The sequence below is a fragment of the Urtica dioica genome, chromosome 2, assembly GCF_054948205.1.
Source record: "Urtica dioica subsp. dioica isolate 48M chromosome 2, U.dioica_male_clone48M_v1_H2, whole genome shotgun sequence".
In the NCBI taxonomy this organism is placed as follows: Eukaryota; Viridiplantae; Streptophyta; class Magnoliopsida; order Rosales; family Urticaceae; genus Urtica; species Urtica dioica.
This window is the reverse complement of record NC_142757.1, coordinates 53495179-53522524: the sequence shown is the minus strand read 5'-3', so window position 1 is coordinate 53522524 and position 27346 is coordinate 53495179. Positions and strand designations below refer to the sequence as shown.

The following is a 27346-nucleotide window of genomic DNA, read 5'->3' as shown; positions in this document are numbered from 1 at the left end:
GTGTGTAATTGATTGACATATATATGTTAACAAATTGTGTAATTTGTTGATATATACATATGTCGACAGATCGTCAAACTCAAATGTGTTGACATATGAGACTAAGAGAAAAAAAATGAATAAAAAAGTTATAAGTAAAAAAGAAAAGAACAAAATTGTTCACAATATATTTTGTTCTCCTGAATTTACTAGTAGTTGTCCAAATTATAGTTTTGATTGATTATGAGAAATGAATTTATAAATGCTAATAGATCCGTCTATTTCCCTTGTTTTCACGATATTTTTCAATTTCTATTATCCTAATTTTGTATTATGAGATTCTTGTGTTGCTGCGGTAAAATAAAAAAACTTAAAAGGCAAAAATAAATAAATTATGTTTAGAAAAAAAATTAAAATAAAATGACTTCACCTCCATTTCAATCGAAACATACATTCTAGAAGCTTCTGAAACAAAATAATAAAAACGCTTGAAAATTTCGGAATAGGTTTCGTAATCAAAAGACCGGCACCACAAAACACATGGTACGACGAGAACGGTGTGTCACTCTCATATCATTTCATGAAATGGATGTCATTAAAGTTGTCCAAAGTATACCACGTGTCTATGTTGTTTATTTTGCACAAATTACCAGACTTTAGTATTATTGCCTAGGCCCTAGTGTTGTCCCATGAATTTATACGGAAAATTTTGAAAAAACCAATGACTAAAGTAAATCATGAAATTCCATTTTTTTGTCCCAAATACCTTAATGACAATGATAATATATATATACACAAGTCATTTTTCAACTTTCACATTTAAAGAGACGATAGACTGTAACATATTTTATTTCATTCAATGGGAAAATATGCTTGTGTAGTAACTAGTAAATAGGACATGATTTCAAAGGCCAAATTTCTAGGAGATCATATCATTCATCGTCTAAATCATGTTCCAAATTCCATGCAACTTGAAAATCATTAAAACACCTCATTAGGCCTTTCTGATCAACACAAAGTGAGTCAGTTAGATTTTGTACTTTGTTTTTTTTTTTTCAAATACCAATACATGTTTTTCTTACAGGGGTAAAAGGAAAGGATAGGAAAAAAAAAACTGAAAGGAAAATTACCAATATAATCTAGACCTCTGTGACGAAGATACGGAATCGAGATTGGGACTTATTTGCGGTGACCATCACGGCCATTCGACAAGGATCGTTCCCGGCGCCTCCTGTGTAAGTCGGAAAGATCGTCGGTCTTTTTCTCGAGCGGAGGAGATCGTGATCTCCCGCGGCGGTCCCTATGATGAGAATCTGTGTCTGGCACATGGCGTGGCGAACGGGTTCGGGAGCGGCTACGAGAACGTCTACGCCCATGTCCTGCACATACAGTAAAAGTATCTAAATTGTTCAACTTTTCTACTAAGACGGTAAATTAGGCTAGTGAACTATCTAGCTTGGAATTAAGGGGAAAAAGAAAGTGAAAATTTCACCAAACATAAATACCTCTTATCATCTTAGTGCTTGATGAATTCCATAAGGTTGATTTAATTGACAAACCACAAAAGAATAAATAAATAAAAACACCGACATTGCCGAGAAAACTTACCCATTATACTGTCGCTTTTTATTGTAATTTTTTTTCCTAGTGGATCATATCCTAAGTCTCGTAGCCCAAACCTTGGCAAGAAAACTTATTTACCCATATTTTCTCCCACTTAAGTTTGTAGATTTACAATTTTGGGTACTGAGTTGGGTTTTTTTTTTTTTTTTATAATTATTAAATTCGTAAGTGTTAAGTACAATATAAATGTCTACCTAAAATTAGCAATCACTGCTACATAGATCTTATTTGAAGTAATCAACTTTAAATGGCCATCATTGAGAGACATAGAAGAAAGCTACATATGTAGATATAATTGGCAATAAATTTGAACCCAGATGAACGATTGCCTCGACATTTTACGTTGTGGCAATATAGTCTTAAATAATAATAAATTTGATATATACAAAAAATATCTTCGTCATACCTCCTCCTCCGCCTCCTCCTCGGCTACCTCGCAAGCCTTGATATCTACCCGGAGTTGGTGTCCTTCCTCGCTTCCTTTTAGCCTGCATATAATACTCGACAATAAATAAAGTTAAATTCCATAGATTTAATAAGTAAATGGTTAAATTGAAAGCACATGCTGATTCAGAGCAATAATTACAGTCATATTACTACTAGAAAATATATATAGTAATAGAGGATAAAACACACAAAAAAAAAAGAGAGTAGAAGTTCCAGGATGTTGAGCATATCTGAATTGTCCCAACTCGATCTTCAACGGCGTGGATTTTCGGCTGTACTAGCATTGAAACAATTTCCCCGTAGTCTCCGTTTATTTATTTATTACCAAATGAAGATAGAAATCGACAACTATTAAACCCAAAAAAGTACAGATGCAACGAAGAGTTTACCGTATCTATAGGGTATTTTATATATGGAAGTTAATAAATCGGGGAAGAGTCGTGTGTTTGAATTCGACATAGTTCGAAATTGTCGACGCGGAACTCATTTGTGTGAACGTGAGATAGGTAGAACTGTTTAGAGCCTAGATTGTGAATTCGATGAAGCTACACACAGACAAGACCTGCTTCCAAAACTAGTTCAGGAAAATATTTCGAATAAAAAAAAAAAAAAAAAAAAAAAAACTTCAAGGGAAGTCGTGCACAGCTCAAGAGAGACACTTTCTCAACAAAAATTCAACCTTTTTTCGACAGAATACGATACCTTTTCAACGGTGAGCAATCGACCCTCGAGCACCGAGCGATTTAGATTTTTAATGCACCGCTCCGCGTCTTCAACACTGTCCATAGCGATGAACGCAAATCCGCGAGATTCCCTGCTTCGAGGATCTATAACCAGATTGCACTCCACAACCTGATAAGCACATGAAATTAAAATATATAAAAAAAAATAAAAAAGAAAGTTTCCACAGCTGGAAATAAAATAAAATAACTAAATTTTCAACAGATCACACCTTTCCTTCCTTGCCAAAGAGCTTCTCGAGATCGCTGTTCGTGACTCTCGTGGACAAGCCTGTCACATACAAGTTATTTCCGGGATTGGATATTCTATCGCCATTCGGACTCCTGTAGTATTTAAAAAAAATATATACAAAATTCAATTTTCTTTCAACTTAGTATAACTCAGCTCGATATTGTCACTACACACAAATTTCAAGATCAGAAAAATAAAATAAAAAAATTTCTAGCAGATGTATCTAAGAATACCTGGAACGGCTTCTCCTAGGTCGACGGCCTCTAACCGGAGATCGAGAGCTTCGGGGCGAAGCAGATCTAAAAAAAAAAAGCACAAAGCATAAGAAATTAAATGACCAATATCATCATTCAGCAACATTTCACATAGTCTTAATTCGAAGTTTCTCTTAGACACTCAGTTATTGACGATACAACCAAATAAAATTAAGCTTCAACTGTTGAAATAAAGATTGAGCACTAACCTTTCTTCTCTTGTATATGCCATCCCTAAAAAAATCAAAATAAAAAAAAACCTCAAATTAGAAGGTATCCAAAATTAAGAAATAAAGGGGATATATATATATATATATATATATATATATATATATATATATATATATATATATATATATGATGACGCGAGATTTATGAAAAAATCAATATTCCATTTCTCATTATTTTCCTAATCGAAGAAACACAGAACACCGGAGAAATCTTAGGTATTGCATCGTCTTTGTCACGATCAAAGCAGATTAACTTAAAAAAAAAAAAAAAAAAAGCTTAATAACAACGTGTCAATTGTGAAACAGCGTCCAGCGAAAACGCCGTAGGAGACCGAATCGAAGATCGTTTCGAGGTAGAGAAAAAGAGTTCATAGCTTTACCTCGTAGAAGAAACTCGTTCACGGGACAACTCCGAAGACCTAACGAGCTAAGAGAGAGAGAGAGAGAGAGAGAGAGAAGAAAGACAACCTTTTGTCCGGTGAAAATAGAATTTCAACAATAATGGAAGTGTTTAATTATTAGAGAGAGAGAGAGAGAGGTTGAAGCGTAATTTGGGCCAGGGTCGAATAGAGCCCACCGCTTAAATAAGGGTCTATCTACAGAAATCAAAGGATTTATTTTCTTTACAATATTTTCTTTGTAGTTTACAGCTTTATTGACTTGTTTTTCAACTGTTTACAGTTTGCTTTTTGCCGATATAACAAATAAGATAAATTACATATAAAAAAAACCATGAACTCTTACACAAATATTCACGAAAGATTTGAAAATTCTAAAATAATCTTTGTTGATGTCGTTTCCGAGCCTCAACAATCACGAAAAAAAAAATTAAAGTATGATGAGTGTTTGATTCGATTTTGATTTAAATGTAGATCAGAGAAAGACTTCGTATAAGAAACAAATATTAATTATATGATAATAAATACGAAGAAGTAATTGGCTTTATTTATGATTCGATCTTGAGTACACTGGTCGAGTTCGTTCAAGTAAGAACACAAATGACGAGGTCGGAGAATACAACTATATATATATAGAGAGAGAGAGAGAGTATTTGATAATAATAAAAGTAACGTTTTGATTTTCTATGAAGGAGGGAATTTATATTGTGACGAGATGAGAAATCCTCGGATATACGTGCTGGCGACCTCGGCTTTCATTGCCTCGTCTGCTGTCAAGTTGCCTTCTCATTTGAATGAGCTTGGAAGATATCGTCAGCTCACCGAATTTATAGGCAAGATTGCATCTCCGATGTTGACTTCAATTTTATTGTGAGCTGAGCTCGTCAGATCATTTGGGCCAGGCCTAAATGATTTCTTTATTTTATTCGATAATAATTAAATAAATTCAATAATTAAATATCTAAAAATTAATTATTACTTTATTTTCTGTTAAATGGGCCATTTCGATATTGGATTGAGCAGACCAATATCTGACTTGTTAGTGGGCCGAACTCTACCCCCACAATCTTCAAATAAGGTATTTGCGTAATTCTTCAAATATAATCTTCTTCTTTAGCTCCACGATGAGTATGTATGTACTATATACCAAGGTTCTAAATGCCGTGTCCATTCGGCAAAATTTGGCGGACACGCCACTGTCGGAGCTTCAAAGGCCGAGAAGATTGTAATTGTTGTTTCTTCGGCGAAACGACACACTGTTCGACAAAAAAAACGACTGATGTTCGTATACTTGTCATTCTTACTATTATCCTAATCCAATAGGAGTGCCACAACCAGAGGTTTATACGCAAGAAAGTACGCGACGTACTTTTGATGTACGCGTAGATCGATTCGGTACAGAGCACTTTATAGCACGTGTAACATGATGTCCGCTCATAAGTGATGTTGTGGGGTACGACCAAGCTGAATACAGCAGCCATGTTCAAAACTTCCAACAATCGTATAAGGGGCATTTCACATGGTGTCAATATTACGAGATTCAAGAAAATCAATCGAGTTTAATCTATATGCGTGTGGAACATCTATATTTGATGGTGGTTTGCAATGTTTAAACTTAATATTTTCGTCTTTAATACATTTTGTGATGTGACTTTAAGTGTGCAACATCTATGTATGATTTGTTTTTAAATTTGGACTATATTTACAAATATCTATGTATTAGTTCATTTTACAATATTATTTCCGTTTAATTTTTCATCGACATGTCAATTTTTCATCGACATGTCAATTTTTCATTGAAAACAGCATTTGAAAATGACAAATCAATTGCACTTTTCCACAAATTTTATGTTCGATTTTTCATTGACGTGTCGATTTTCCGTAAATCATGAGGCTCAAAACGACATCGAAAATGGTATTTCGAACCTTAACCTTGCTATATACTACAAGTTCAATCTCCATTTAACATTCGTGTGTATAGCGAAAGTTGAATAATAATAATAATAATAACAAAAAAAAATACTTCAATAGAAATATGAACCGACAGCAGTCGTAATTTTTGAAACCGCAGGGATAACATTAATCTCAGTTCGAATATCTCAAGTCAATATAAAAGCTGAAAAAAAAAAGTGGCACAAAAGAGTAACACCAAAAAAAAAGACTAGAGAAGAAGAAATTTTGAGACCAACCCAAAAAGAAGAAAGCAAAAAAAAAGCAGTTTTTTACACCAAAATATGAAAACTACATATATAAAAAAAATAGAAAAAGAAATATACAACAGAAAAAAGAAAAGAGAGATATTAGATTCAGAGGAGGGCTTCGATGGATTCGAAGAAAAGTGGTGACATGTCGGGGTTGGGGGTCTTGACGGCGCATTTGACGCCGGGGCTTGAGACGACAGTGGTGAGCTCGATCAGGAACGGGATTCCTTGGGGGAGTTTGGCCGAGAAATAGAAGACGTCCTGGTTCGCGTTCTTGCGCCGAGCTATGAAGAACATGTTCGAGGCCGCGAGCCGGTCTAGAGTCGCCTCCACCGCGCTCACCATCGAACCCGGGAAGTCCTTCGACACCTCGTTCGTGTCCGGGAGCGATCTCCATGTCTGTCACCCACCACAAAAAAAAAATTAAATAAAAAAAATAATCAGCAGAAAGAAAGCATAGCCCACATTTTTTTTAAAGATTTTGTGTGTATGTAATTATGGAGAAGAAAATAAAACTAGAAGAAAAAGAAAAAAGAAAGCTAATCTAGACGAGAGGCATTTTGGTCGCTAAACTAATTTTACTCGTCAAAATGGTTCTCAGATTATTGATTTTGAATTTTGAAATATTTTTTATTTTCGGGGGAATAAAAAAGGTTCATAATGAATTCAATCACCTAAGAAACTTAAAAGAAAGAAAAAAAAAAATCCACTTAATAAGTTGATGATATTTTTTAGTTTTTTTATGAAACGAAGTTAATTAGATTATATAATCTACCCCGAAAAACAGTAAATGAAAGGTAAACCATTTGGATTGTTGGAGTAAGATTATGTTTTAATGATACTTTAAAAAATTATAAAAAGTTATTTAACTTGGTAAAACGTTTGAAGTGTTTGATTCATTAAGAAAGTTCAAAATTTTATGAAAGAGGCAATAAATGTTACAAAAACATTAGTTTGAGGATCATTTTTGCTCATAAAGCTAGTTTAAGGACCAAACACTATGCAAGTTAAAAAAAAAAAAACCTATTTTTTCTTACCTCGAGAAAGTTGGCGCGTTCCATACGGCCCTCCTCGGTGAAGAAAGCGTGGATGGGGATTTTGTCGCTGAAGTACCAGACGGGTTGTTGGTTGTTTTTCACGGCTACTTGGAGGACTGAGCTCGGAGGACCCTGGGACATGTTCTGGAAGACAACCATCGGGAGAAGAGTCCTAATTGATGCCCCGGGCTGCAATTGCGGGACCTACCACAACAGACCACGAGATTAGGAAAGAATTAAAGGAACACTGGCGGTTTGTTCGATATATATATATATATATATATATATATATATACCTGCAGCGGTCCGGCGGCGGCGAGGCCGAATGTGTTTTTGTTGAACTGAATCATGAAGCCGTCGAGAGGAGTCTGTGAGTTGTTCTCGAGCAACATGCTGTAGAATATCTGACCGTCCCGTCGGGTCACCTGAGCACTGATTTGCAGGCCTTGACCGGTCGCTGCTGGGAGTAAGATCGGCAATGGAGGACTGCGACACAACGACATCAGAAAAACCCCAACACGTGTCATCAAGTGGAATCCGATAACTTAGTGATTTTGTTAATGACTCTTTACGTATAATATAACCATGGCCCACGAATATCCAGGTTACATGTTTGACCGGGAACCCTTCTAATGGCCCTAATTTTTGGTTTATGGGGGAATCAGAACCTGGAACCACGCGAATATCCACACACTTTATCATCCGACCTTAGACCAACCGTGTCTGGATATTCACTCTTCATTTTATTATTATTATTTTGTTTACAACCGTGGTGTCCGGATTAAACCGACTAAAATCCACGAGGCTCTGACATTATCGACCAGAAGACTACCCTAGTGGCCCCAATTGTTCCATCTAGAGGGAATCGAATCGGGGACTGATAAGGTCCGAAGAATCGCCCTTACCACTAGACTAACACCTTGGGGTTAAGACTTCATATTTGTCAGAAGGGTGAATTAGCCATTTTAATTTATTTTTTGAATAATATTTCCTTATACATAGGTTGGCCTAGTTTATTATTTTAGTTTCCTTTAGTGGCAAGGAGTAGTATAGTCGGGGGAGATTGATTCACCTCTTGATTACCCTTTGCGTTCTAACTTCTAAATAATCAGGGTATCTATACACCTTTATGAGTGTCAACCTATACCCATCAAACACGGAGAGATTTCCGACCAGACTTACCCAGTTGGAGCAGCGGCATCGGCACCGGCACCGAGCTCGTCGACGGGGACGATGGCACTGTTATCGAGGCCGATCAGATCGCCGAGTAAATCTGGAACCGGAGCGGCCTGCGGAGGCGAAGCTGCACCCGGTTGCCTGGTCGCAGAATAAGAAGCGCCCGCGGAGCTAGTTTGCGGAGATGCAGCGCTATCCCCAACGTGGGCTGGGGATTCAGAATTCCCCGCTTCGCTTCCTTCGGCGTAGTCCTCGTCTTCCGTTCTCTGGGCCGTGGTCTTAACCCGGGACACGAACGCTTCTGGGGTTTTGTGATAAACGGAAGCCAGCGTCGCAATGTTAGCAAGGAGGTCGTCGAGGAGAGATGGGTCGAGCTGGTTTGAATCGTCAGTGATCACCGGCTTCTCTGCCAACACTACATCCTTGGCAGCCTGTGTCATAAATAAAAATTAGCGGAGTCAGATCCTGAGATCATGTAGCTAGTGCCCATTTTAACACGGCTCAAAAGAAGTTGCAATGCAGATAATCCAAATTTGGCAGAGAGTAGTTGGGCAACATAATTGGATTAACCAAAAAGATAAGCTGAAGAGTGAAGACTATATAACGATCTGTTATATGTTAAAGGGGAGAGCTGATCAAGAAGTTGCTTTCAAGTCCTGATGTCTTTTACCACCGCAGAAATATACTATACATATGAAAGCTATAAGGCGTATTTTTTGGCAAAACACACCTCCGGATCAGTAGATAATAGACGCCAATATATGTATGCACGATCCCGCAGATCTGGGTTATCTGTCTCAACAGTTGCGTTATTCAACACGACCTGCAAACATTGAATTGTATTAGATAAAGCATTCGGAAGATCTCTATGAAAAAGAACAAGCATTTGTCACCAAACGGCTCTGTACCAACAGACTTTCGTATGAACTATGTTGGGATGGATATGATCACAGCGTTCTATAACAGACCTGAATCATCTGCTGAGGCCCTTCAGTTGGTTTCTTGAGAAAAAGTTTGACAGTTGCAGTTAACAGTTGTAGCTGGACCTGGGCAGGCTCTTCAGGGAAACTTTCCAAAAAGCTCTCAAGGAGCTCATCAGCATTGTCAATTCTCTCAGCATATTCACCAATAATCCAGATCATCGATGCCTAAGGAAATCGGCAAATGGAGAGGATATTGGTATGAGTGTATAGAAATGACTAACTTATGCAATAGAGAAACATTGGGCTGCGGCCCTGTAAAGCATCAGGAGAAGAAACTATCAAGTACCTTAGCTTCAGGCTCATCTAATGTGTCTAGGCTCTCGCATAGTGTTGCAATGATGGATTCATAGCTGTAGAAAAAAGGGTATAGAAACCCCAGTTACGAGGAGAAAACAGAATAGTCGTAAAATCAAGAGTTATATATACAACTTACGTATTGGGATATCTCCTGAAGATATCTTTGATGACAATAATAGCTTCTTGAACCACATAGTTAACCTTGATCTTGATCAGTTCAAGTAGAACACTGATGCACCTCTCAGCCGCTCTTTCTAATTTGATGGCACATCGACCAATGGCACGGACAGCCTTTCTAACGAAATCTACATCAACTTCTGTAGCATACTCTTTGAACTCCAACAGAACCTGCACAATTATCATGGAAAATATTGAGAAGCAAATAAAACAATAAGCATCAATTTAACCAGAATCATTTACTACTAGCAAAACTTGCATACCTGGTCTATGTTTCGATCAGAAGCCAGCTTTATCATGATTTCTAGCTTTTCCATCTTCACATAGATAGGATCATTGTATTTGCAAAAGAACACCTAGAAAAACACTTGCGGGATCAGAGAAGTAAAAATATTTCTTTCCAACACAACAAACAATTTCCGTATGAGACAGGTTCGGCATAATACCACAAATATGATTTGAACTTATGGTTCTTACTGCAGACCTTCGGTATACACAACTTCTAAAAACATAATGACTGGTCGATCTAGTCCGATCTTAATTCACCTTAATTTCATGGGCAAGAATTGTAGGGCGTCTTTGTACAATAAGGTTGATGTTCCGTAATGCAACATATTGGATTTCGGGCTCGGCAGAAAGTAGTGTCACAAGAGGAGGAGCCATCTTCTTGCAAAGGTTTCTAACTACATCAGTACTAGTTATAAGTTCCATTTGTTGCAGGATCATCTGCAAGGGTATAATATCATTAAAACCTTCAGCGAGGAAAACGGTTTCATGCACAGCCATAATAAGATGGTATGAGTACAAAAAAAAGTAAAACGAAGTGTCACCTTCACAGCTGAAAGCACAACGGCACAGTTAGCATGTTGTAGACGTGGTGTAACTCGTTCGACTATGTTTTCAGCTTCACGGGCATCAGCTGCTTTGTACTTAGAAAGAGCATCCAAAATAAAAACTTGTCCCCATCTGTATATATTATCAAAGTAATGTCACATGATGAAATATAAGAAACATATATAACTTGCATGGTACATATGTGACGATATTACATGTAAGATGGAAATAAAATAAAAACAAATCAATGATTTCCTGGCTTCGATGTTGTTTTCTAAAATAAAACCCAATATCTTTGATGTGAAAGCTGCCCCAATAACTTACTCTGTGCATTCATTTAATGCAGTAAGCAGCTTTGAAAGTGTGTGACTGGTGATCTCAAAAATGGGTCTGTTACTATTCTCTTGAATTTCAGCAAGAGCGGCCACAGCATTAGCTACAACCATGGGATTGTTGTCGGAAATCAAATCCTTCAGAGATTCCAAAAAACCCCTATCCTCAACCAACTCAGCATTTATGTCATAAAGTTTGGCAACACATATAGCTGCTGTCTTGCGTACATATGGATCATCATCCTATTAACAAAGAAATTGAATCAACATATGTTAAAAACACAAGAATAGAAAAATACAGATTGGCAACTGAAAAGAACATATTTTAAAAAGCCCAACTTTCCAAAATTTGATCAGCAGTAAATATCAACCTTAAGACATCTCTGAAGAGGATCGCAAAGGTATTCTGTGATCTTATCAACTCGAATGCATCCCATTGTCCGTACAGCCAAAGCTCGAATCAAGGGGTTTGGGTCTTGGGAGTCCTGCACAATTTATGATAATAAAATACATTAAACATGTATTAAGGCATCACAAAAACAATTCCAACATAAAAATTAGTACCAACATGATCAAACTATATTTAAACAGGTTCCTTGATGCAACTGTGAATTCTGATCTGGAAAGAAACTCTCATTTATACAATACTATATATGGATCAGATTGGTAGCCTTCAGTGCAATGCATAGTAGCTTTACCTTAACAAATGTATTGACAGCAAGTATTGCTAGGTCAGGCTGACTCTTAGCGTAGTTTATGAGATATAAATAAACAAGCTTCTTCAACTCCAAATTTTCTGTTTGCATGCAATTCACCACATCCGTGAAAAGCGATGAAACGTCCTTCCCCACCGTCATTGCAGCAATAACTTTCTTGACAGCATCTTTTCGCTTGTCCTGTGTAGCAAATGAAAGATGATAGGATTTACATTTCTTCGGACAACATAGAAGCAAAACTGTGACGGATCAAGATTCTGGTAGGTAAAGAAAGAAAAAAACTAACAAAGCAACATTTGAGAAAAAGACAACCTAAAATCCCTCATTTTGTAGTGTTCACTGAAATTAATTCATAGATTTCATCTAAGTCCATGGTCCCGAAATAAAAAGTCAGGATCTTTAACTTCAGTCACTTATTTCTGTCCAATTCTACATTGATCGTCTACAAACACTTAAAGGTCTTATCATAATCGCCAAAATTAACACTCGCTTCACACTGATCAATCCATAACTTCTGTTTAACTCGTGACACATACAACGTCGCTCAAATTCAATCAGAATCCCCAATTTCGGGGAACGTTCTCAATTCTCGGAGCACCAATCGTTTTACCATATCCAGTTGCAATAACAATCTCATTTCTCAATCAGGAAACTTACACGAACAACAGAGCGTATAAATTATTCGGTCAAGAAAGGCAAACGAAGCAGAGAGTCAAACCGTTAATCCAACAGATCTAAACGAAAAATCGTGACAAAAACCTAATTCCGCGCAGATCGGAGATGCAGAAAGAGCTATATACATTCGAATACAAAGAGATGGATATATACACACATATATATACGGATCTAAAGAGAGAAAAGTGACCTTGTACTGAGAATTGAGCTCTTCCTTGAGCTCAGGTATTTCACCTTTCTTGGTGGTTGAGAAGTATTTGGAATCGTGACCGCTCATTGTTCTTCGTCTTCTCAAACGAGAGAGAGAAAGGGAGAGAGAGAGAGAGAGAGTTTTGAAATGAGAATGACGAAGAAGAAGAGATTTGCAGTCTCAGAGACGCCAAGCTAGAAGATCCAAGCTGAAATATGACAGAACCGTGTCCAAAAAAAAAAAATCGAAAACGACGTGTCGTTTATATCTTCTCAGGTATACATGTCGTTTATATTTGAAGGAAAAGAAGGGCACGTGGTTTTTTAAGGATTCTCAAAAGAGTCCCACATCGAAAACTTGTTGGGGGATTTGAGACTGAAGAGTTGTATATAATAGGCATCGGTGCAGTGAAATGACTATCCCGTCCTGTCAGGGGTGAAGATCGACTCGACGATGATCGCATAGAGATGTCGTGTCGTGCCAACACCCACTGATTATGAACACAAACTATTGAGGCGAGCGAGTTGGGCCCTACTTTTCGGTCCGACTCGTTCGTCAATTTTTGGAAGTACCCGTTTTATTACGGGTGCTAACTGACCGTTAAAAAAGGTTTCAAATTTTTTTTAGTTTAATAACTAAATAAAACCTTTTAAATTTAAATAAGTTATGTATAGCGAATAAGATCTCAATTTTAATTGAGATTTGATAAATTTTTTATACAATACGCAAATATATTGATTAGTTTAAACTTTTTGTTACAAATAAAAATAATAAATAGCTGCTAAAATCAATAAAGAAACAAAAAATTAGTAAATTAGTCGTAAATAATCACAAATGATTACGATTTTCAAGTCATTTCAAGTTTGTTCTTCTAATTTTATAAATTATAACTTTTAGTAAATATTTACCAAGTATTTATTAAAAGCTGGCTAAATAACAAATTATACATGTAAATATGATTATATATTTACTGGACCTATAAATAAAAGATAATTGCTCTAAAAAAATAGCTGGAGAGAGTTTGAGATTGTGCATCCATTCTTTGACAAGAGCTATTACAATGCGATTTACAATGCAAATATAATTCACGGTGCTGAAGATTTGGATGATATTATTATTCTGTGTTAATGCGATTTTTTTATATAGTATTTCATAAGACAAGTGGCGTGATTGTCGTTTGACACGTCATCGCTCTTAGAGTTCTCGCGAATCATGTTCACGTGGATTTCGAGAGAGTCGTGACGTATTGGTGCAAACCCAAATGTCACTATCTCTATAAGAACCTATGAGTTAGTGATGCGGAAGGTGGGCCGTTTCCGTCGAGACCAATAACATTATGGCGAATCGGGGTATAACCCAAAATGATATATATATATATATATATATACACACACACACACGAGTCTTTGAAAAGACATTGTTCCTCGTGTCTCTTTATTGTAAAAAGTTGGAATATGACCCTCTGTCACCTAAGTAAACACAAAACAATGAATTATTGGAGTGCAAAGGGTTTCCCTTGATGCGCGATCCGTCCATCGATATTTAGTTTTAGTGAACATGTGTGGTGGGGAATATGAAAAGAGAAAAATAGTTTGACTTGTGATTTTAGCAAAGTTTTTCCTTTGTAAAAAATGTGTTACCTCGAAGTGGTATTTTAAGTGATATTTATAGGAGATTGGAGTCGTTGGAGTGTACTTATGCAATCATAAGGACATGTTTGGACGAGATCCATATATTAGGTGAGGGGTTAAGTGAGTTCTCGCCTATAAGAATTGGTTCTCCAGACGATGAGATGAAAGATTCCTCCTTTGTTGGATTTCGCCTTTTATATTAGGAGATTAAAGACTTCCCTACCTGTTGAACTTGACTTTCTAGACGAGGGGTGAATATTGAATTTAGTCTTCTGGACGAGGAGATTATAGAGTCATCATCTGATGATCTTAATCTTCGGGATGATGGGTCGAATGAGTTATCGTTTGTTGGATTTAGCCTTTTGAACGAGGAGATGCGTGAGCTTTTGTCTCTTGGCCTTTGTGAGAAGTTTTCGGTCCTTAAGGTCATTTTTTCATGAAAAAAAGAGGTGTAATGTTTTTTATTTTGGTTTTGACAATTCATAGAACACAGAAGTGGATATAAATTACAGTGTTCAAGATAGTTTGAGTTTTGTTTTTGTTAAACTCACAGTGACATCACATTCCATCTAGGCGTAGGCTTGATCATTGTGGGAGCATATCTCGACCCAAGGAAATCATTGGGCCACGCGGTCCAATTTTCAAAAAGAAAATAATTTATTTAAATAATCCAATTTATTACTCCGCATCAAAATAACCGAAATTATTTGGGCCTGGGCCAAATGGTATTGTGAGTTCGATCCACGTCCGCGGAGTATCTTGACAAAGTCGAAGTCTGGAAGATCTCGCCTGAAGATTCGAAAGGTTGACGAGTTCCCAAGGCATTTCAAATATAATGAAGCGACGTGGCGATTGACGAGGAGAAGAAGAAGGAAGCCAGATGCGCGAGTCTCCGAGAACATCGCACTTCTCTTCAGTATAAATCTATTCGACCTGAGGAGATCGAGGCACCTTTTCCCGTTTTTGAATCTTTAAACACATTGCTCTCTGTTCTCACGAGTTCGCTGATTTGCTTTGCTATTTGTCGAACTCATTCTCATTTGTCTCTAACCAATAAATAACAATTCGCTCATTGTGCTCTTTCTTTTAACATATTTATTTAATATTTGACTTGTTTCTAGTACAACGTTTTTTCGAGATCCCTTTTTATTAATCGAAACAAACATTTAATTATTTTCTGTGTTTATTTGTGATTGTTGAGGCTCGGAAACGACATCAACAATCATATGCTTCAATTCCAAGGCTTACTGGTTTTTAACTATTTTATTTTATTTACGAAGACAAATGCACTTAACGAAGTGTGTAGAAAAAAAAACATTTTGATAGAACTAGATTAGAAACATTTGAAAGGTTTACAAACGGGATAAGATTTTAAGGAAACACAAAGAACATTGAAAACACGTGAGATAGCTTATAGGCAGGCATTTGAGGTGACAAAGAATCAATCTTATAATTTCTTTGATCATGATGACTTGATAAAACACGGCACAATATACTTTAATTTGTCAAATTCTGGTAAAAATTTGTTGTCACAATTCATTTATTTTCGTCAGCAGACAAAAATATGGGAAATGACATCAACTAATAGCAATTGTAATACTTTGGATTAAAAAAAGTAACAACTACATTTTTGGACATTTTTACTAATAATTGTAGACTTATATATCTATAATTATTGTTAATTGTAAACTTGTAAGTCTATAGTTATGACAATTGTATACTTTCATGTCTACAGTTGTTAATAAAAGTGTAAAAAAAAATAATTGTCATTTCCCAAAAAGATTTGTTCATTTTTTGTTCAATGATTAAAATACCGATATCGATACCGATGTTTTGATTTTACTGATATATTGAGTATCGATGGATATATCGACGGGTATCTTATAACAATTTTAATACCGACTACCGATGATGTCGATGATATATCGACTATAGACGGATATATCGACAAAAATTATATAACAAATATATATTATGTATATATCATTTAATAATACAACAATTATATTTTAAATATATATTTATATATAACATATCTATATATATTCATATCTATAAATATACATAATGAATGGATATATAACATTTATTTGAATTTTGAACTTGAAACAAGAGAATGCAAAAATAAAAATAAAAAATAAAACATCTTTGATGTTATATAGCTAATAAATAAATAGATTTGTAACTAACTAGGTCACTTTAAACATGTGATTTTGGATCTAGCATATGTTTGACAATTTTTAGAGATATAACCAAATAACTTATGTGGCAATAATTAAGGTCTGATTTGTCATGATTTATTAACAAATTCGTCACTTTCTATCTCCTATTTTTTTTGCAAATAATTTTTTTGCATAAAAACTTCAAAAATTCGCATATTTCTCATACGAACTTGAAAATTGAGTGATTTAAGATTCTACAAATTGGTGGCGTCGAGATATTAAAAAATAGACCCATTGTGTTTGATGAAAAATTATGTCTAATGCATCATATTTACGTTTCCATTTATTTTTTGGAAAAATATCATTTTTGCCCCCTGTAGTTTGCCACATTTTTCAAGTTAATATTCGAACTCTCAAAACGATTTTTTTAATGCTCTAACTTTGTTTTTTAACTGTTTTAGTCCTTCCGTCAAAATTTCCGTAAAAAATTCTGTTAAATGTAATCATATAAAAAAAGGCAATTAATATTTATAAAGAATGAATTAAAAATAAACATAAATTGTTAAAAATAATAAAAACAAAAAAAAATCTCAAAAATCGCTTGTGATTCGAACCAAGAGCTCGCATGGAAGATCGCCATGGCTTTGAACACCTCGGGAGTCAAACCTCTCGAAGAGACCAAATCAATCCTCTCGGAGCTCAACAATGGCGTCACGAACATCGTGCTCTCGAACCCTAAGATTCCGATCCTCCGCCGCCTGGAATTCTTCAACTTCGTCGGAGCAAACGCCGCCGAGAAACCAGACCTTAGAGCTCACGTGACTCTCGCCGGAGCTCTGTTCTCCGCACGGATGTTCAACCAGGTTAATTCAGTTCTCAACAATGTTGCGATCGACGAAGGTCTGAGATCTCCGCCGTCGGAAATCGTGGAACTGATCGTCGAGGACGGGAAAGAAGATCCGGATCTCGCCGGAAACCTCTGCGACACGATTTTCTGGGTCTACGCGAACAACGGGATGTTCGAAGAGGCTCTGAGTGTCTTCGACGAAACAGAGAAGAGAAATATTCCGGTCAACGAAAGGTGTTGCGTTGAGCTTCTTAACGCGATGAAGAAACTGAAAGTCCACGATTCGTGTTCGTTGTTCTTCGATCGGATGGTAAAGAGAGGGATCGAAATCACTGTGTACTCTCTGTCGATCGCCGTGGATTCCATGTGCCAGATCGGAGAGACCCGTGTGCGCTCAAAGACGAGCTAGACCGCGTGTGCGCTTTGGCCGGCAAGTTCCTGGGGCGGCCCATCTTGTCCCTGGGCCCGCCCCCACTCCCCAGCTCCGCCCTCGAGCTCGGCGTCGGCGGCAACGGCTTCGGAGCGAGATTGGGTTAGAGATGGAGAGAGTGGGAATGTGACGAAGAAGAAGAAGAGATTTTTTTTTTTGTTTTTATTATTTTTAATTCATTCTTTATAAATATTAATTGCCTTTTTTTATATGATTACAAATTTACCCTCATTTAACAGAATTTTTGACGAAAATTTTGACGGAAGGACTATAACAGTTAAAAAACAAAGTTAGAGCATTAAAAAAATCGTTTTGAGAGTTCGAATATTAACTTGAAAAAGGTGGCAAACTACAGGGGGCAAAAATGACATTTTTCCTTATTTTTTTGATAATTTCAAAAAATTTCAGTTATTTTCATATTTAAAGTAGTAACGTGATTTTTCTACATCTATGGTATTAAACATGATTTTTCATCAAACACAATGGATCTATTTTTGAAGATCTCGGCGTCACGAATCTGTAGGATTTGTAATCACTCAATTTCGAGTTCATATGAGATAGATATGGGTTTTTGAAGTTTTTATGTAAAAAGAATTGTAGGAAAAAAATAAAGAGAGAAAATGACGAATTTGTTAATAAACAAGGGCAAATCAGACCTTAATTATTATCACATAAACCTGTTGACTATTTCCCTAAAAGTTGTGAAACGTAAGCTAAAAACAAATTTCATAATTTCATTTTGGCTATGTTCACCTTATTGTTATATTGAAAAAATTGAAAGAAATCGCCATATAAATTTTCAGAAGCAACAATGGGCTTTCATCGACCCAAGAACTCAATTTTAAATTTTAAGCCTGTTTAGAGCTATAAAAATCGGCGTTTAAGGAATAATTTTTTATGTTTTTTTTTTTTGAAGGCAGCTTTGCTGCAGTGGGGATTGAACCCACGACCTCCACACAGGAGATGATGTGGAATTACCACTAGGCTATCCTAGGTACCACGGAATAATTTTTTATGTTGATTGTTATAAAATTGAAAAAAAATACTCCATACAAATCTATGTGGTTCTATGAATTTTCAAAAGCAATCATGGGTCTCCATTGGCCCAAGAACTCAAGTTTAAACTTTGAGCCCGTTTAGAGCTATAAAAATCAATATCTCGAGTAATATTTTTATTTTGGCTGTTATAATAATTTTTCCATATATATCAGTATTTGAGGAATAAAAACGATATTTAAACTAATGATATATCGGGATATATAGTTGGTATTTTGAACCTAATCTAAACGTTGAGAGCGCATAATTGGGCCTAGGCTAATTCGTTCTCTTATTCGCTTGGGCCTGAATGAACCATCTCGGATAAAGAGCGCGTGGATCCACGCTCCAAGTTTTATGCCGCTTGCTATCTGTATATATATTTCCCGGCACCACAATATCTTGTATGATCATTTCAGTTCTCAATCAATCCATAAAATCTTAAACAAGAAGAAAAAAAGAGAGAGAAATACTAAGATATTTTATTCATGGGACACGGTAATTTCTTGGTTTTTCTTTTTTTTCTTGAAGCGGACTCCAGTTCTTGAGCTATGTTTCACGTTTTCGATTTTTTTTTTTAATTTTTGTTTCAGGTGTTGATAAAGGCCGACCTAGTAAGAAGCACAAATCGTCTAAGGTTTTTATTTTCCTCTTAGTTTTTATTTTTATTTTTTTTCTCGATTTTATATGGAGGTTCCGTTGTTAAGAGTCGTGATTTGTTTGTGAAATTGTTTCAGGAAGATAATCGGCAAGCGATTGTTGAAGAAGAATTCGCGAGCTTCGGCGATGAAGCGGAAGAGGATTTGCGCGAAGGTATTTTGTGTGTGTTAGAGAAAGAGAGAGTTTGAGGGTTATGTCTTTGTGATTGATTACATGCTAATAAGCTGAGATTGGGATTTGATTGAAGGGGAGGGCAAAAATAGGGATTTCACAAAGTTGGAATTGAAGCCTGACCATGCCAATAGGCCTCTATGGGCTTGTGGCGATGGAAGGATTTTCCTCGAGACATTCTCGCCGTTGTATAAACAAGCCTATGATTTCCTCATCGCCATTGCTGAACCCGTTTGTAGGTATGTATATCTTAATGCCAAGCCCTTAGAGCTATTGTCTCCATTAGAACAACGGTTAAACACACTAACCTATAGCCATTTGGTGTCGTAGTAACTTGTATGGAAACTGGCCAATAATGTAGAATAGTTACCATATATGATCAAAGGAATCGATTTTTTCGGTCAAGGAAATACTTATTCACATGGGTATGGTTTTTTATATTTTTTTTTTATTTTTTTTTATATAGGCCAGAGTCGATGCACGAGTATAACTTGACTCCTCACTCTTTGTACGCTGCGGTGTCTGTGGGTCTAGAGACCGAGACGGTCATCAGTGTTCTGAACAAGCTGTCGAAAACCAAGCTGCCGAAAGAGATGATAGACTTTATCCATGGTTCAACAGCCAATTACGGAAAAGTGAAACTTGTTCTTAAGAAGAATCGTTACTTTGTTGAATCCCCGTTCACGGACGTAAGATATTTTTCTTTTTTCTTTCTTCGACTTTTTCGGTGTTTGTATTACTTTTGCATGGATTGGAATTTCTGGTTTTGTTGATTGTTTCGGGAAATGAGCAGGTTTTAAAGAGGTTGCTCAGCGACGAAGTTGTGTCTAAAGCGAGGATAACTTCTGAGGTCAGTTTCTTGATGCAATTCAATTTAATTCTGTTTATGAGATTACTGTGATCCTATACTTCATTCTCTTTTATCGTAATGATACTGCTTTACCAGTCTAAATTACTTCCTTTATTACAGCTATGGATCAGGTTTCTGGCTTGTGAATATTATCTGATCCAGGTTCTATCGTAGGTTCCAACTGGAAATGATGGGTTCACTATTAGCAAAACTTTGGGTGAGATGGGAAACGGTCATGATGGTTTGTTGAATGAAGCCGAACTCGCAGCCGTAGCAGAAGAAAAAGAAACTCACTCTTTTGAAATCGACCCTTCACAGGTATTTAGGTGTAGATTTTGTTTAGGAGTTAAATTATATAGATTTGTGTTTAAATTAGATTAATACATAGGGATAAAAAAGATTATTCATTTTCCCCCTATCTCATTCATTTCATTTGTGAAACCTTAACCTCTTTTTCCTAGGAAAGCAGTAATGTTGAATTGTAATGCCAGACTCGTGTTGGTATTGAAAGTTTTGGTTTACGAAGGCTGATTGTATTCTTATATATTTATTTGCGCACTCTCGAGTATAGCATCAGAAGTTTGTCTTATAGATTTTCTTCTTGACAGGTTGAAAATGTCAAACAACGTTGCTTGCCAAATGCTCTGAATTATCCCATGTTAGAGGAGTATGACTTTAGAAATGATACTGTAAGTTACAATATGCACTCCCTTGCCATAAGTAAGCTGGTATCTATATTGCTATCTCATTGTGACAAATATATTTTTTATTTCTTTGATGTAGGTCAACCCTGACCTCGACATGGAATTGAAGCCTCAAGCTCAGCCACGGCCATATCAAGAAAAGAGTTTGAGTAAAATGTTTGGAAACGGTATGGTCACCTTCTGTATTGTAGGTCACCTCATATGTGTCTTGAATTTGGCAAACATAATAAATTATTCTGGGATATATGTTGCCTCTTGTGTGTCACTCTTAGAGTAACATCATGTGAAAAGAGTGAGCCAATTTTTATACACTTCACGTTTAGAGCAAGAGAACTTATCTTAAGATGAGCTGGCCTAGGAAAGAAATGGTGCATTTATATCTGAAAGTTTTTGTCATTAACAAACATGATCCGATTGGCCTTACGAACTCGGTATTTGTATTTTACAGGAAGAGCAAGATCGGGGATTATTGTGCTTCCTTGTGGTGCGGGAAAATCTCTTGTTGGAGTTTCTGCGGCCAGCCGAATAAAAAAGAGTTGCCTCTGTTTAGCAACAAATGCTGTGTCTGTGGATCAGTGGGCATTTCAGTTTAAGCTCTGGTCAACCATCCGCGACGACCAAATCTGTCGTTTCACGTCGGACAGCAAAGAGAGATTTCGCGGTAATGCTGGAGTGGTTGTAACAACGTACAACATGGTTGCTTTTGGGGGGAAAAGATCTGAAGAATCCGAAAAAATTATTGAAGAAATTAGGAACCGAGAATGGGGATTACTACTCATGGATGAGGTATGCCTGAGAGATTTTTAGTGTTGAGAAGTGCAAATGTGGACGAATAAATAGTTCACATAATTTTTTTGTTTTGCTCTTTTTTTTTTCTTCTTCCAGGTTCACGTTGTTCCTGCTCACATGTTTAGAAAGGTCATTAGCATCACTAAATCTCACTGCAAACTCGGGCTCACTGGTATGTCTCTGGAGCGAGTAATTACCCTTTATTACTTCAAGAAATTGGGAAGTGACATTTTTTGTTTTATTTTGATTGTAGCCACACTGGTGAGAGAGGACGAGAGGATCACAGATTTGAACTTCCTTATTGGTCCCAAGCTGTACGAAGCAAACTGGCTGGATCTGGTGAAAGGTGGATTCATTGCAAATGTACAGTGTGCTGAAGTATGGTGTCCAATGACAAAGGAATTTTTTGCTGAGTATTTGAAGAAAGAGAACTCCAAGAAAAAACAGGTCAGTCAGTTCGGATGGTAATTCTGCTAGTAATAATTTTACATGGCTTTTAAGGTGCCATAGAATATGCCATGCTATGAACTAGCATAGGGCTAAACTATCTTCAGTATCAACTGCATTTGGTTTAATATAATGGAACTCAAAGGGTAATGTCTCGCATTTGCAGGCCTTGTATGTGATGAATCCTAACAAGTTTAGGGCATGTGAATTTCTCATACGTTTCCATGAACGGCAACGTGGTGATAAGATTATTGTCTTTGCTGATAACCTATTTGCGCTCACTGAGTATGCAATGAAACTTCGCAAACCCATGATCTATGGTGCTACCAGGTTGGCCACAATGTCTCTCAAATTGCTTTGAAATCCTCGTTTGATGTTTTAATCTTGACATATAAATATGCGACATGCAGTCACGTGGAAAGGACAAAAATTCTCGAAGCTTTCAAAACAAGCCGGGACGTAAACACTATTTTCCTTTCCAAGGTACCCCATTCTTATTGTTTTGCTTCTTGCAATGGGCTTATGTATGAACAAATAGGCAACACTGTTTTCCTTCTTCTTCTTGATAACAAATGCGATAAGCTACACAAACACGGTTGCATGTTCATTGATTGGATGACTTGTTTGAAGTTAGAATAACTTGCAAGCTCGACAAGTATAGTGTTATGACCCAGAATCTCGATCTTATGATGGGAATTTACCAATCTCTCAGAGAGTTTAATCTCCCTTCTTTTGAAGACAACTATTTGTGATTGATTTCTTGGCTGCTTTTCGTTGTCTCTTAAATAGACCAAAGATTACAACCCTAATGGGCTCTACCCAAAACCTAATTGCTCAAACCTTAAACCTTATTAATCAATTCAACCGACATAAATAAAAAAACGAGACATAAAATATGAACTAACTAGAATTGTATAATCTAAGTCATTAACCTAAATAATCTAAATATCTCTCCCTAATGTTACGTATGTCAACATTTAGTTTATGCGGCGTGATTGTTTGGGTTCACATGTCCGTCATTTATCTTGGGAAAATTCACGAGCTTCAATTGTCAGGCTTATGTTCCTATAACATTCTTCTTTAAATTACAGGTTGGTGATAACTCTATCGATATTCCCGAGGCCAACGTCATCATCCAGATATCATCACATGCTGGGTCAAGACGTCAGGAAGCTCAGCGTTTGGGTCGTATTCTTAGGGCTAAGGTATGCTTACTTTCATGCTGTTCGTTTTCTTGTCGATTCCTCATTTTAAGCATTTAACCTCAAAACACGGTTGGGGTGGACAGGGTAAGCTTCAGGATAGAATGGCGGGGGGCAAAGAGGAATACAATGCGTTTTTCTATTCCCTTGTTTCGACTGATACGCAGGTGATTTGATCTCTTTTTATTTACCTCTCATTAAAAAAAATCATATAAAATAGCCATTTGAAACTATGTCATTAGCAAAATATAGCCAATGTTTTAAGCTATATAGCCAAAGTTTTCGGCTCTGTATGAAAAAAAAAAACCAAAGTTTGGCACTGTCAATAATTTTTTTTGACATTGTTCATATGCTCAATATAACTTTTGACACTGTAATTTATTGACTGGGATAAAAATTCAAAAACTTTATTGACAGTGTCAACATTTGTTGACGTACTTGTGTATTTTTGTATTTTTTGGCTATATTACTAATTTTAGACAAACCTCGGCTATTTTGCAAATTTATTGCTTTCAATTGGCTATTTAAATAGAAGACCCGTCAATATTTCCTTTACATTTGGTGGAAATTCTAATAGTTTTAGCTCTGTTTAAATGCAGGAGATGTACTATTCAACTAAGAGGCAACAGTTTTTGATTGATCAGGGTTATAGCTTTAAGGTATATAATACTACTTCTTGACCCTGATGTTTATCTGGTTATGCGTCTTATTGAAACAGTCTCTTGACGTAATTTTTTTATTTTATTTTATTTGAAAGGTGATCACAAGCTTGCCTCCACCGGATTCAGGAGCCGATTTAAACTATCATCGACTTGAAGACCAGTTGGCTCTTCTCTCCAAGGTACTTTTCTTTTCCAGTGTCATATTCGCGTAGAAATTGATAATAAATGAATGCAATAGGGAAAACCCTCCTTTGATTTGTTCTTTATTTTGGACACTTTTATCATTATACCTTTGTCTTTTTCATCGTCTTTTTTTTCCCTTCTGAAAAAGGAATTCGAAATGCTCATCGTAACCGTACAATATATCGAAACTTCGCTAGAACATGAGTAAATCTTTGGTAATTAGGCCCATTACACAGACAGACAGACTCATATGTCTTATATATTAGTTTGGCCAAATTCTTTCAAAATTTTTCCAAACCCAACTGTGTCGAGATAGGGTTTTAATCTTCTTGTTTGTTTTCCCCTGGGTAATGACATACTTTGCCAGGAGCGGTAGAGATCTATTCATTCGCATTTATACTATGATGTTACGTACATATGTATGTATGTATGTATGTATATAATATATGTATGCATGGCCAGGTGTTGAGTGCTGGTGATGATGCGGTGGGGTTAGAACAACTGGACGAAGACGCAGATGACATTGCCCTTCACAAAACACGCCGATCTATGAGTGCCATGTCCGGTGCAAACGGAATGGTTTACATGGAATATAGGTATAATATAATAAACGTATATACAGCTTCGTGACAATCGTTTCAAAGCTTTCTTTTTCTGATTTGTGTTTGATGTGTACAGTACCGGGAAAGGCAGACTCGTTCAGGCCAAGAGCAAGCCCAAAGATCCGATGAAGCGGCATCATTTATTCAAGAAGCGATTCACATAGGAGTCAGAAAAGTGCGAGATTTATCTCACAGGGTCATTCATGGGTGCTCTGTGTTTTTGGGTATTACTATCGAGTATATAACGACGGCGACAGCGACAGTGAAAGAGATATCTAGTAGCACAGGTCGATGAACTGAAAATACTCCCGAGTCGAAATTACTTGGGGTATTTTTTTTGGTTCGCCTGTGTATATGGTACGGTGTAACGGCTTAAAATGAAAAACCCTTTTGAGTTTTTATTTTACGAGAGAAGCTCCGAGACTTGAAGTCGAGTCCACAACGTATCGGCCTGAAAAATGTGTCTTTTAACTTGCAGTAATCTTTCAACATCGTCACAGGGAAAAAAACTAACGCGATGTGACGTGTTGTTGAAGAGATTGATTGGCTCTATTTTTCCCTTGGAATTCATAAAATGTGACCGTGTATGTAATTTATATGTAATGTATTCAAAAGAGATCTACACTATGGATGGATAAAAATCAATATTTTGTAACAATTTTTTTATGTTCTTCCTAGGTGGAACATCTAACGCACTATGAGGTTTTTTTTTTTTTTTTTTTTTTTTTTTTTTTTTTTTTTTTTTGTTCCACTATTGGTTGGGCAAAGGATGAGATTAATCAACACATGATGAATTTGTTATTTGGTTTCTTTCACCAACACTAAATTAAACACCTAGTCGGGTTAATTTACGAGACATCCGCAAAAGAGTTTTCCGGTCTTTTTCTCCAATATTTCCAAGTGATCCGCGTTCGATGGACATCATCTTTGACATATTGTGTTCATTTGTGTTTTATGTTTTATTGATGAAACGTGACGTCCTTATCACTAAGAGTCAAACCTCGACGTCTTTTTCTCGACCGTCTGTGAGATCCGTGTTTGTACTTGATCTTTGACACCGGCTTTTGAAAAATTCCTCGCTAGTCACCAAGTATCATCAACAGTTACAACCTATTGGACTTTGATTCTAGCTTGGTGTCGCTTCTCATTGACTACACTGTAAACGCTTCTACATCTAGAGTTTGAAGATTTTTCTTCGAAGTTGATGTTTTAGAAATAGATTGAGAGATATTAGCGAAAACACGTGTTTTGTTATACTTAGAAAGTATTTCTCCTCTTATCTTTAGCCATAGCTTTATATTCCCGACAAATATACTATTACGAAAAATTATACATATTAATTATTTGAAATTAACTGATTAGCAAAATAAACATGATTAAAGTTTTTAGCAAAACAATCCAAATTTTCAATTTTTTTTTAGTAAAATAATCAAAATTTGACAGCATCTATTTTTTTTACACTATTTTTAACAGTTTACAAAGTATTAACCTCTGTATATAAAACTGCTGTATATAATCTATTGATAGTGTCAAAAAAATTACTAATAGTTACGATTTTATTAACTTCAGTTATTTCATAAAATTTTACACTAACCTTTATCGTTATATAATTGATTAGTTTATTAGACAAACACTAATAATTTAAGTTTACAATATATCACATAATTCTGCGCCACCAAAAGAATTCCTTAGCTATCGCCATCTTGAAGTTGGTAAACGAGAGCCCACAAAAATGAGTTTTCAAGAAAGAGTATGATAGGTGGCTTTTATGGGGATTCTTCACACGTTGAAGGAATATTTTCCTTATTTATTATATTCTATTTTCTCTTGCTTACTTGCAAAGACCTAGGAAATGCTAGTATTTGACCGCTCTAAAAGCATTCATTCTTTCACTCTTTGTGCATTGACAACTTCACTTGATCATGATCCACCAATCATACATAATCGGCCATTTTTATTTTACACCAAAAGACTAAGAAAGATTCACTTCACCAAGCCATGCATAAAAAGTCCCCATTATATTGCTCTTATTATTCTAGTGGAAATCGTTTGTAGTAGTGTTTTAGTTTAGACTAATTGCAAAAGTAGTATGTCTAGCATTTTTATCTTGAAAAAAATAATATTTTGTTTAAGTCGTAAGACAATTTTTTTTTTTTTTTTTTTATATGTTTACAATTTTTTTGTTTTTTGTTTTGTCATGAATTCTATTTAAATTTATTTACTGCATGCAATTTCATTTTTAAAACACTATTTTTAATGGAATTAAACCGCCACTATTTTTATATCATAATAAAATATTATTTTCTCTATTATTCTAGTTAAAATATATATATATATATATATATATGGAGAGAGAGAGAGAGAGAGAGAGAGAGAGAGAGAGAGAGAGAGAGAGAGAGAGTACAAATTGAAAAGAAACTCTCAGCTGTTTTTAGTTAGACAAAGGCAAA

General features: G+C 36.0%; 3 protein-coding genes across 3 annotated transcripts; 1 reads left to right on the top strand and 2 right to left on the bottom strand.

Annotated features, from left to right (window-relative positions):
• Nucleotides 1–920: 920 nt before the first annotated feature.
• LOC149405655 (serine/arginine-rich splicing factor SR45a-like) lies at nucleotides 921–4031 on the bottom strand. The gene is made up of 7 exons (XM_089607913.1): nucleotides 3886–4031; nucleotides 3485–3509; nucleotides 3255–3320; nucleotides 3002–3113; nucleotides 2752–2901; nucleotides 2009–2090; nucleotides 921–1358 (listed from the first exon to the last, which is right to left on the bottom strand). The coding sequence occupies exons 2-7, from the start codon at nucleotides 3505–3507 to the stop codon at nucleotides 1159–1161; spliced, it is 633 nt and encodes a 210-aa protein (XP_089464039.1). The 5' UTR covers nucleotides 3508–3509; nucleotides 3886–4031; the 3' UTR covers nucleotides 921–1158.
• A 1902-nt stretch (nucleotides 4032–5933) lies between these two features.
• Nucleotides 5934–12723, bottom strand: LOC149405654 (beta-adaptin-like protein C). The gene is made up of 15 exons (XM_089607912.1): nucleotides 12522–12723; nucleotides 11639–11836; nucleotides 11312–11425; nucleotides 10933–11183; nucleotides 10605–10740; nucleotides 10321–10500; nucleotides 10038–10130; nucleotides 9734–9945; nucleotides 9587–9650; nucleotides 9286–9465; nucleotides 9048–9140; nucleotides 8324–8748; nucleotides 7438–7627; nucleotides 7142–7345; nucleotides 5934–6503 (listed from the first exon to the last, which is right to left on the bottom strand). Exons 1-15 carry the CDS (start codon nucleotides 12606–12608, stop codon nucleotides 6210–6212), a joined length of 2721 nt encoding a protein of 906 aa, XP_089464038.1. The 5' UTR covers nucleotides 12609–12723; the 3' UTR covers nucleotides 5934–6209.
• Nucleotides 12724–19009: 6286 nt separating this feature from the next.
• LOC149405653 (general transcription and DNA repair factor IIH helicase/translocase subunit XPB1) lies at nucleotides 19010–25591 on the top strand. The gene is made up of 20 exons (XM_089607911.1): nucleotides 19010–19124; nucleotides 19220–19263; nucleotides 19364–19439; nucleotides 19534–19696; nucleotides 19924–20146; nucleotides 20251–20307; nucleotides 20482–20625; nucleotides 20916–20996; nucleotides 21091–21178; nucleotides 21460–21797; nucleotides 21897–21972; nucleotides 22054–22247; nucleotides 22414–22577; nucleotides 22658–22730; nucleotides 23339–23452; nucleotides 23536–23616; nucleotides 24049–24108; nucleotides 24207–24290; nucleotides 24757–24890; nucleotides 24973–25591. Exons 1-20 carry the CDS (start codon nucleotides 19115–19117, stop codon nucleotides 25058–25060), a joined length of 2292 nt encoding a protein of 763 aa, XP_089464037.1. The 5' UTR covers nucleotides 19010–19114; the 3' UTR covers nucleotides 25061–25591.
• The last annotated feature ends 1755 nt before the right edge of the window (nucleotides 25592–27346 follow it).

Bases quoted from the DNA above. Each gene is read 5' to 3' on its own strand.
- LOC149405653 (XM_089607911.1), top strand. The intron at 19,697-19,923 runs GTATGTATATCT...TTTTTTATATAG, and splicing joins ATTGCTGAACCCGTTTGTAG to GCCAGAGTCGATGCACGAGT. The intron at 24,109-24,206 runs GTATATAATACT...TTTATTTGAAAG, and splicing joins ATCAGGGTTATAGCTTTAAG to GTGATCACAAGCTTGCCTCC.
- LOC149405655 (XM_089607913.1), bottom strand. From the start codon at position 3,507: ATGGCATATACAAGAGAAGAAAG. The intron at 2,902-3,001 runs GTGTGATCTGTT...TGTGCTTATCAG, and splicing joins TCTTTGGCAAGGAAGGAAAG to GTTGTGGAGTGCAATCTGGT. The intron at 1,359-2,008 runs GTATGACGAAGA...CTGTATGTGCAG, and splicing joins AGGAGGAGGCGGAGGAGGAG to GACATGGGCGTAGACGTTCT.
- LOC149405654 (XM_089607912.1), bottom strand. From the start codon at position 12,608: ATGAGCGGTCACGATTCCAAATACTTCTCAACCACCAAGAAAGGTGAA. The intron at 11,426-11,638 runs GTAAAGCTACTA...TAAATTGTGCAG, and splicing joins CTGTCAATACATTTGTTAAG to GACTCCCAAGACCCAAACCC. The intron at 11,184-11,311 runs GTTGATATTTAC...CTTTGTTAATAG, and splicing joins CTCTTCAGAGATGTCTTAAG to GATGATGATCCATATGTACG.